The sequence below is a fragment of the Idiotropiscis lumnitzeri genome, chromosome 17, assembly GCF_059441095.1.
Source record: "Idiotropiscis lumnitzeri isolate Australia: NSW breed Sydney's pygmy pipehorse chromosome 17, RoL_Ilum_1.0, whole genome shotgun sequence".
NCBI lineage: Eukaryota > Metazoa > Chordata > Actinopteri > Syngnathiformes > Syngnathidae > Idiotropiscis > Idiotropiscis lumnitzeri.
The window spans coordinates 4,084,303-4,095,580 of record NC_142407.1 but is presented as its reverse complement, the minus strand read 5'-3'; the positions used below and the strand labels follow the sequence as shown (position 1 = coordinate 4,095,580).

Sequence of the window (11,278 nt, the reverse complement as noted above, 5' to 3'; positions counted from 1 at the left end):
AGCTCATAAAATAGAACGTTACACATATGTAAATAATAAGAGAATAAAAGACTTGGAAATGTGCGCTCTTTGCTGGAGTAGTATGCCCAAATAAGGAAAATAGTGGAAGGCCTCCTGTGAAAGTTTGGTAGAGGCTGCAACAACTTGACTTGTACAACCATTACTGCCAAAATGAACAGAAAACAAAAACCATAGAGATGTCCCGCTCACATTTTTTTGCACCTCTGAGTCATCTGTTTTGAAGTAACAGCTGATAACGAGCCTCAATCTAAAATTTCGGCAACCTATTACAAAGAACCGTATTTAAATTGTTTGAATTATCTTTTTATTATTTTTTTTAATAAAGACATCACACATGCTTTTCTTATGGCTGTACGTTAGCTGTGGTTCAAATCTATAAAAATATTTTCTAATTGACTTTAGAAATTAAGAACTACAGATGAGCTGAAAATCACTTTCAACCCTGATTTCCGTTCACAGGATGAGATGGCCACAACTCTAGGTAAACAGGCATGAATAAAGAACTTTTTAAAAATGTAAGTGCATTGTATTATAATATATATCAACCTCATATGTCCAAATGTTTTTTTTTTTTTTCACAAATCGATGCCAACAGTTCGTTCCCACTTCAAAGCGGTGACAATAGCTTGGAAACAAATACACTACCGCTCTTGAATGCAATGTATGTTTGAAAAATGTTGCAGAAGTGTAGCAAAACAACTTCAATTTCCTCGTTCACCGGAAGCTGTGTGGCATAATCGTTGCCTCTGTCTAGCATCTCTGTTTTTTTTGTTTTGTTTTGGGGATTTTTAGACAATAGCTAAAAATAGTAAAGTTGGCTGGATTAAGTTGGCTTTTTTGTTTAAAATTAATCCCTGTGATGCTTCGTTGCAGGACTCTAGTGTGTCACGGAGGTAAGTCTCCTTTTCATATTAATATCCACTTATAGACAGGGTTAGTTGGCTTGTTGTTTTATTTATTGCATTACTTTTAGACCTTTAATATGTTTGTGATGATGTTGTAGGGCAGACATTTGCTTTTGTGACGTTTTCAAAGGCTTCTTGCACGGTTGGGGCTTCACATAATCACGGACTTTGAAGTACTCGGCTGCCACCGGCTTCATGTTTGCACTACCTTAATCAATGGCAGCATTAAATTAGCGATTGCAGGTTTTTAGGTAGTCTTATGTTGACGTAGGGCGGCACGGTGGACAGTTAGCACGATGGCCTCACAGTACAGAGGTGCAGGGTTCGATTCTGGCTCTGGCCTTCCTGTGTGGAGTTTGCTCGAAGATAAGCGCACCCGTGAACCTTGAGAGGAGAAGTGGCTCAGATTTTGATGTGAGTGCAATAGCAATATAAGGTTTAAGACAACTTCAACGAAGCGGTGCCTGGGAACTTAAACAAGCTGATGTTTTTATTTACCTCCTCCTATAAAGTTGTCACTTTGACAGCGCAAGGATTACGCCCGACAGCAACGATATACAACTCTTACAAAATCTAGACTTCTCCTTCCTCATGTCCCATTTATTTGCAGCATTGTGTCCAAATGTAAGTACTGAATTTATATTAAAATCATAACACAAGATGTTTGCACGTTTTGAGGTTTATGTGGGAAAAAAGTAAAAGGCATTCATGTATTTTTTTTAAAGATTAATGAATGGAAGTCTTTCAAAAATGTGTCCTTTGAAAACAAGTGCAAACTCTGTCTTGTAAGCAAGGCCATAAACCTGTCTCAATATATTATGGAAAATTTGAAAAGACAGCAAGGTGTTTAGTGAATGCTTTAAGTTTTAGCGTAGATCCATGCTTCATGCTCTTTTTTTTTTCCCAAATAAAGGGGGGTGACCCCCTTCCATGTCAAATTATATGTTACTACATGATTTTGAGTCAGAGCATCAAGCCTGTGACCCATTGGCTTCACCAGACATTTGCATTCTTCTTTTGAAATGCTGTCCCACACCTTACTTTTGCTGCAAGTTTTCACTAATAGTTTTTCTTATGCAGAGTTAAGCCCCACTGAACATAAAAAAATATTGTCAATTTTGCAATTTTGTGACAAATTACTGACTGCAGAGGTGAGAGGTGGGTATGCCCTAGACTGGTTGCCAGCCTGCACAGCCATCACAGAGGACACAAACAAAACCAGACAACTAATGACACTCACATTAACGCCTTTGGTGAGTTTAGAGTTGGGATGTTTTTGGAATGTGAGAGGAAAGCCGAGGGTTATCGTTTTCTTTTTGTCAGTGTAACTCATGTATCTAAATTCAGACAAACTCTGTAGGATTTTTTTTTTATTCCAGCTCAGAACTAGAGAGGAACAAAAACTGTGCGCCTTCAGCACAACCCTTTCTGCAGTTACTCCAAGGATCATGCCACTAAAGATGAAATGTTATTCACTTTAAGTTCATTTACTGACGTGTTTTCCAAAACATTTGCTCCCTTGAAAAATGTGTGGCTACAACCAAAAGTTGCTCTTTCCTTAGTTGTTTAAAAAATGTAAGATGTAAATACCATGAATACCATGATCTTAAATTCCAAATGTCTTCAGTATATAACAGAAACAAAGACAATTTGGATCCGTTTTGGAGTTGACTGTACATAGGAAGAAAACTAACTTGACATGGAAACCATGCAGCCTGGTGTTTAACTTTTTTTTGTAACCATCAGCTGCTTCACAGTCCTCAAATCACCCACAAATCTATTGAAATGGATGTGCATTTTTTTGTTAAAATAGTCATCAAAATCAATTGAAGCTGTTCTTCCACTTGTGACATGTTGAACTAAAGCCAACAGGATAATACGACACGACTTGATAGCGCAATAGAAAGGGATCGTGAGACTAGTTGTGACAATAGTCCCTGTCATTGCATGAGTCAACGGCGTACACGCCCAGATGCGAGGAATGCAGAATAACTTGGTGGAGAAGCCTTGAACCTGACCTCCACACAGTTTTTGTTTTGCAGAATATGTGAGACTAATTCAATTGACTTTCAGGACGAGCGAGCTTAACATTCAACAGATTCCTAAAAGAAATGTTATCTCTTCCCCCGTACCATCTTTTGAGCAACGCCCCTTTTGTCCTTGACCGGCCTCGGTGCTCTTTCGATTTATTTCCACTTTATCAAGCTAAACCCCCAATAGGTGTCTCTACAAACACGAATGTCATTGTGGAGCGCTGGAACCACTAACCAAACAGGACCTAATCTCTGCCTTGGACCGCTGTGCCCATCATGCATGTCCACTTTCATTTCTCAGGACAAGGCCAGCACATCAAAGCTGCTTTGTGTTGCAGGTTGCCGTCCTAATTGACCGGGGAAGGTCAATCCAATATCATTACTTGGGATTTTCAAGATAGAAGTTTTTGTTAAGTGCATCAAGCATAAAATGAAAAAGATAGAGCTAAATCTCTGAATTTGAATGCAAAAGACACAATTTGGAAGTAAATCAACATTTTTAACGAGGGTTGACACCATGAAAAATAATCGCGTATTAAATAACAATTGCAATATTGAGCGGGAAAAAAAACATACTTAGATAATTTTTCAAAATCATTCATCCGCCTTATGCGCAAGTGTGTTGAGATTTCCTTTGAGTTCAGCAGGATGAATATTATAGAGTTAATGTTTAATGAAGTTGTTTTATTCATCTATGGTCTCTGATTTTGATGTTTCTCCCGCGGGGTGTAAAACTCTTGACCCAACCACTCTTGAATAGCCGAACAGACTGTTCTCGACTTCCACCACATCTAATGCTTATTATTGGTAGTTAAAAATATCCTCTCTCTTGTGAATGGAGAGGATACAATAAAATCAGACAATACAAAGCATGTGTAGTGTAAACAAATGGAAGCAAGTCACGGCATTTACACAGAACCATGAATCAATGAGGAGCCAGACTTGGTTCTAATGTTTAGAATTCCTGTAGTCCACAACACAATTCTGTCCAATTATAGCCACGTCAAGGTCTACATCACAAGATCACTATTTCTGGGACGACTTTAATCCACCTGCGGCCAGCCAGAATGCCCCCTTTGCCGTGTAATCCCCTACTGTGAGAGAGCAACAACAGGAAAAAGGGCTTTGGGATTCGTGTGTAGTGAAACAAAAAGGCCCAGTGTTGCACATCAACTAAAGCCTGATCTTGTACTTATGGTGACACTTCCTGTTTGCCACATTCACTTTTATTCCTTTGAAGTGAGATGAATTGTTTTGAGCATTTGTTTCAGAAAAAAAATATGCTGTAACCATTTACCGTGAAACTTGGTGATGAGACGAAGAAGAATCTTACATTTTTGGTTCAAATCTGGTTGAAAGTGTTGAGAGAAGGGCTTATTTGCTCATTTCACAGTGTTAAGAGAGAAATTCTATCCTGGAAAGAGAATGTACAAACCTATTAAAGGTGATGTATTACAGAATTATTGTAAAAACATATGCTTTCAATAAAATTCAATAAATCATCTTTCCCCATTGAAAGGAATGTAAATGCCAGCCTCCAGTGTTTTTAAACAAGGGAAAATAGCACTTATAGACTAATGTATTTAGAATTTCGCCATTTTAGTCATGAAGAAAAAAACGGTTTAGTCCCATAGCAACAAACGTTAACAACATATAGTAGCAGTTCGGCAGATAACATATTCAAATAAGATGCTAAGTGTGATTGTTTCAAGCCGTGAATTTCCACGCTAGCTGTTTACTGATAAAGTAAATTTAAAGCAAAGATAATTACAGGCGTATTTAATCAAACCACATAATTTTGCTTTATGACAGTCCGCTATCTTAAAGCTAACATACAGCGTAACGCATTGCGCTGACAAAACGACCACGGATGTTGCGGTACTTACTGTATAAACTTTCACTATACAAATATTTGAACACAAATGGTGAAGCAACACATTTTAAGGGGAGGTCAAGTGACACATTATTTTTACAATATTATCATCATAAATATTGCATCTGTGTAATATGAATTAAGCACCAAAATCCAACCATTTTTATTCATCTCAGGTGGCGGCCAATTTGGCACTTGCAGTTTCTGAGTTTGATCATGTGACATTGGCGAGCTGAGCTTCAGACAACTGTGATGTAATTTTCTGTTGACTGCAAGTGGCAAAATGGCTGCCACCTGAGATGGTTGAAACAGGTGGATTTTTAAGCTTTAAAACATATCCAAACGCAATGTTGTGTTTACACTAGTGGGGACGCACAGAACGTATTTTTTGACTTGACTTCCCCTATAAAATACAACACTCAAAAACACGTTTATTCTTTGAGAAAAAGAAATATTACTGTAGCTTACTGGGGTTGGATGTGACCATCTTTGTATAAGTGCTCTCCAGAGTCCAGGTGGCCAAGGTGCACGTAACAGAAGGAGCAGCACAAAATCCGCGAATTAAAGCATACAATTGTGATTGCTAAATTCTTTTATTTTTTGTTAACTTAATGCCTGTTTTTATATAGCCCAATACTGAGAGAATTTTATTTTCGTTATTGAAAACATGCCACAAATTTTGGGTTGTATTTCACAAGGGAGGAAAGTTATCCGATAAGATTCTGGCTAATTATGAGGGTCGAAAGCAAAATTCTTTAAATGTTTAGTGTACTTTCTGACAATAGGGTGTGAGAGAAGCTTGGGTTATGCATGTAATTAACATCCGTACAATTACACATTGCATGTAGATGTTCCATTTCATTGGTTCCCATTGAACAAACTAGGTCATCCGCCAGCGTGGGGCCTCTCATCACGCGGCTTCCACGACACATTTCCAACTCAAAGTGGAGCTTTGCGGTGTTCACTGACTTATTTTCCCTCTTCAGATCGAAAGGATTTGTAGATATGACACAGCAGGCAGCAGGAAATTTAATAGTCGGACAGAAAAATAACAGGAATTCCTCAATACTCATAGCTGAATTGGAATGATAATGTACAGTATTAATACACTTCACAGTCATCTTTATGAAATTGAGAAAAAAAGAAAACCAGAAGCAGAGATGCCTTACTTGAGGTCCGATGATTATTTAAAACTATGAAAATGTGTTCGTATCATGAACATCACAGTGCTCATATTTGCTTGCCTAACTTAAGATTTGCATTAGCTGCTGATGTGACAACTTAGTTGTGCGGTGTGAAAATGTAGTCTGTCCCAACCAAAAGCACGCACAGAATAAACAGAAGTCAGCATTTCCTTTATGATGCTACATGTTGCTTAACTTTGGGAGGTTATCGGCATGATCAGACATGAGCGACCAAAAGCAAAACACTAAGCAAACTTCTTTAATGCTTGTCTGAAGGACTTTGAAGTGAAAAATAATCATTATAGAAAAAAAACATTCTCTTTCACTGACAACTTAATAATGCACACAAAAGGAATGACAGAGAGACAACAAACAATTTACATATGGTAGCAATAATTGTGTTGTTTTCTCCACCGGCTGAAACTGTCAAGATGTAGAAATAAAAGGAGAAGGTGCAAGCATCTGTTTTGGCAGTGGAGAGAAAAACAAACAAACCATGAATTACAGTCATACAAAAGAACTGCTTAAGGCTGGGTTTATACTGCAGGTCAAGTGGCCAAATTTTAAGAAAATATTGTTTTTGCTTCTGCGTATTACAAAAGTATTTGCAAACCCGGGGAAGAAGATACTAAACTGACGCATAATTACTTTCAAAAACAATTCTCAGAGTTTAAATGAGTAGGTAGTCATCGAAGATAGAGTACCAAGTAAGTACTGTCCGTGGGGTAATATTTTTTAATCCACATTGGAAAAAGCTCGATTCCCATGTGAAGATACCAGATTTAGTTTTTTTTTCTGATTGTCACCATAAATAATTTCTTAAACTTTCACTTGAGCCTTGCAGTGTTAATCCAGCTTTCAGTTACAATTTTTTTTTTTTTTTACTTAATGCACTGACAAACATTCAAAACTTTTTTTTTTAACTAAATGCACTGACAAACATACTGTTGCACATAAAAAACTTGCGTTCACTATGTTATGTTGAAGAGCCGTATTCACAGTTAATGTGGGTTTTGGTCGATACTGTTAAATGTATTAAGCAAAATATTAATGATTTGGGTTTTAGTTCGTTGTGGCGTAGAGCTGTGTTGCATCATACTAGTAAGCTCTTCAAATCTTATTTGGCAACAAGACGACCACATTAATCACACGTACGGTTATTATTGTCATCTTTTGTTGGTAACTGTTCAGAGGCTTTTCAGAGCCTCTGAGCAAGTGGAGACAGCAGCTAAACAGTGGAACTTGAGTCGCGCACCAATTGGAAAGGATTGTGTAACAGTCCAACATTAATTCTCAAAAGATGGCGAAATCAGGACTCCAGAGGAGATTTCACATGTACTAAGCTGTCAGACATTTTCCAAAGTCACACGGTTTCTTTGTCTATTAGTATCTTGTACACATTTCCTCTCTAGTAGTCTTGTGTGGTGGCATCACACAAAAGTCAAATCAGCAGAACACAATTGTTGATTTTATCCTTCAGATGCTTAGTGAGCAAGAATGGTTTCAACTCAAAATTCTACTTTTGGAGGAGTATTTAGCTCCATTATTTGAAATGAAGCCACATAATGAAATGTTGCCAATATGCATATATGTGAATGACGTAAGCCATGGAAAGTCATTTTATTGCTATGCTTTCCAGACAGGAAGAATTATGCCTTTGCTTATCATTAATAGGAAAATGCCGCATTTGTCTCCCAAAAAAAAAAGCAGATGAAATCATTTGTCAGCATGATTAAAACACACACACACACACACAAATAAAAATAAGCGTGCAGGTTCGGCATGCATCTGGCGAATATTAGTGCAGTTAATTTTGACAAACTTGGTTAGAAAAAAATTCTGTTCACGAGCGATGTGCAATACATCAAGACTTAATAGTTCACATAAGGCCAGGCAAGAGAGTTGCAAGGCAGCTGTAATGCTTGCAGAATGCTCGTACATTTGAGGTTTTTTTTTTAATTATCAACTTCAAAAACCAAAGACTATGTGCGGCATATAAACTATAATTTTTGTAACCACTTTGTGAACTATCACCTAAAGCCTTTAAAAAGCTCATGCAACTGAATAACTGGGTTGAGAATTATAAAACAAACTTACTTCACTCATACCTAAAAAATAAAGCAAACAGAAAACAAAGAGAACAAAACAGGATCAGAAATTGCATAAGACACACTTCAACATTAATCTACTTTATTCACAGTATATTACAATGATTTTGACACTCGCGAGGGAAAATAGTATATGTAGCTTGTTGTATTTTGTAATAAAAGATGTAATTTCACTGTACAATGAAAGACTACTGTCAGCTTGCAGTTATGAAACAAAAGTGCACATAATAGATGAGTCACACAGATGGACAGTGGAAGAACATGCTCTGAAATATTGTTTTGACTTGATAATGTGAGAGAAGAAGTCCATTCTACATCACAGAGGAGATTAATTAAAGACCAACCACCCGCCACCCCATCCCACAGAAAGCCTAGTGTCGTACTTTTCCGGGAACGTAGTTCCGGTCGATCTCGGCCTCCTGCAAGAACATGTGCAGACAGCGCTCGTTCTGGGCCAAAGGGTGACCTGCAATTCTAGAGGAACACACACACACACACACACAAGACTAAAATTTAACTTGGGGCATTTGTATATTAATAAACCTTGATTGTTATTTCACCAATTATCACAACAATTCATTGGACAAAAATTAAAATGATTAAAAGTGCACAGGTGGGCTGTGTCGTTGATCGCGTGTGGTGGCAACCCAACACACACCAACTAGCAGTGCAAGGCCATATTCAATTAGCTGACATCAATACCTTGCAGTGGCAATTGTAAACATACTGTTGCAGCATGTTCGTAAGTTCTGCTTCACAGGGTCACTCACATTTTAAAAATCATTGTGTGTGTGTGTGTCTAGCCTGCTTAATATGGAATCACGGAAGATGGAGGCTGGAACTACAGTTGACTATTACGCCCTTTTAATTTCCAGGCACTACTGCAAGCATTTCTTAAGAGACCTAACTAATTTATTGACCTGTTGATGAATTGCTCCAAACCCATCCGCCGCTCTTGAATGAATGACTCCTCAAAAAGCCCTTCATCGTTACGGAACGGCAACTGTCTCTTCAGAGCTTTACCGGGAAGAGGTGGTACTACAATCTGATAGAAAATGAATATAGATAATTAAATATGATAATGAAAAAATTCTGCTACAAATGGATACTAGAGCTCGTTATCATCACTCACCTTGCTGTCTCTCTCCAGCTCATTCTTTAACCACTCAAAATCACTGTATCGTCTGGTTACAAGGGAATCCTTCAGTTTGAAAATGGGAAGGTTTGTCTGTGTGAAGATGAAGGACAGAACAGAACAGACATTGACTTGCAAAGGAGGCATGTGACCAAGTAAATATTCTACAATGCAAGGGCAGCAAAAACGGCTTCCTATCCATTGAACATAATTTGGTTGATGTTGAAATTGCTTGGAGGAGGCCGTATAAAAATTCAACAGGAACACCAAGAAACATTTGAGGAAATAACAGTCAAATACTTTTCAAATTCAAATACTTGAATAAATAACATCTATAGGTATAAATCAAGTATTATTTAACACATTGACGCCAATTGCTATGACAGTTGGACAAGCTAAACTTTAGTATCATGCTTTGTGAAACTATTGCAGTGCATATTTAATAGTTTGTCAAAATATATATTTAGCTAACATTAAATTTAGTAATATAACCTATTAGTATAAGTGGACTGGACTAAATACGAAATAATTTGTCAGCGTTCACAGTGTTAGCTGTTTATGTTTAGCATAGCCGAGCAGTGTTTGCTACAAGACGCGTTTTCCTGTCGTTCTAATTATATTTAGTTAAACGAATGTTGCTTAAACATTCTCTATTCGTGGCTCAAGTGAACCGAGTCGTATTACGTTGTGCAATTTAAACGTAACTTTAATACACATTTCATACGACAACATACTCCCCCGACTCATATACAAACTAGGCCGCGAACAATCCACGGCACCCGAGTTACGCTGTCGCCCAGATGAGGCACCAATCTCGGCGTCACAGACCAGTTCCTCCCAGTCAGTGACGTTAGCACATCGGCTAAAAGCTTTTCGGCCGTCTTCTCGAACACCTACCCGCATCCGAACTGAATAAGTTGTGTACCGGTGGCGCCCGACTCCAACAATATGTGGATCGTAAACGTCTATCTCCAGAAAATTGCTGGGTGGACCATATGCGTCCGTGAGCTCCTGGGGCTTGGAATTCAGCCGGCGAGTGTCAGCAACCGAAGACTCTGACATTTTGTCGGGCTGTAATTGTTTCTCTCACGCTGGAAAAAGCGTCAGACTGGAAAGTGGATGCGCCGAAAATGTGCAAATATCACGCGGATACATCAATTAATTGCGTCGGCTGACGGGTTCAGCTAAGGAACTAGCTGATTGAGAGTCTCCTCGAGCCGGGGACAGCCGCCCTGCGCCCCACCCTTCTTGAAACAGGAACATGTGGTAACTTAATTCAGTGCTGTGTTGGACACCCACTCTGGACACCCACTCAGGACTCTCCTAATAGAGACAACCGGATTAGGTCTGGACTTTCTGACATTTGAAATGAGTATTGCATGCGAGTTCAAATGCAAGATCAGAGCATTGTACAAAAGATTACAAGGGTTGTATTTCCGAATAGGAGGGTTTATATTTTCCAGGTCAAAAACCAAATTTTTCCCAAGTCTTAACAGAGGAACATAACACGACCAGAACTGATTTTAAATGAAATAGCAAAAAAATAACTGCAAGTTATTAAATGGCAGTAAATTCGCCAATAAGTGAAAGATTCAAAGAGCAATTTGAGCATATTGCCTACCATCTATTTATGATATTCAATTTGAAAACAAGCTGCATATTTTCAAGATTAACATAACATTTACAGAATAAAGTCGGTTATTGTCAAGTAAAACAGTTATTTTTTAAGATTTAATTTGAATTAACTACAAGGATAAAGTATTAAAAATACATTGTCCTAAATTACGACTATATTCCCGAAAATATATAAATCTAAAAAATATACGAAGTGTACTTCTATGATCCGTTCCAGTGAGATCAGATTACTCCTTTTTATAAGGTAAATGCAGAATTAAAATGTTGTTATAAATAGCCTTATGCGGAAAAAACAACATCAATATATTATGATTAGCCTGTAATTAGGGACTAACAGAATATATTCATAATGTTTTGCCAAGAGTAGTACAACAATACCGCAAT

The 11,278-nt window shown here is 37.8% G+C and overlaps 1 protein-coding gene across 1 annotated transcript; it reads right to left on the bottom strand.

The window, feature by feature from the left end:
- Positions 1-8,251: 8,251 nt before the first annotated feature.
- On the bottom strand, positions 8,252-10,585 carry snx12 (sorting nexin 12). Its single transcript, XM_088280026.1, has 4 exons — positions 10,157-10,585; positions 9,257-9,352; positions 9,045-9,169; positions 8,252-8,598 (listed from the first exon to the last, which is right to left on the bottom strand). Exons 1-4 carry the CDS (start codon positions 10,319-10,321, stop codon positions 8,496-8,498), a joined length of 489 nt encoding a protein of 162 aa, XP_088136152.1. The 5' UTR covers positions 10,322-10,585; the 3' UTR covers positions 8,252-8,495.
- Between the last annotated feature and the right edge of the window lie 693 nt (positions 10,586-11,278).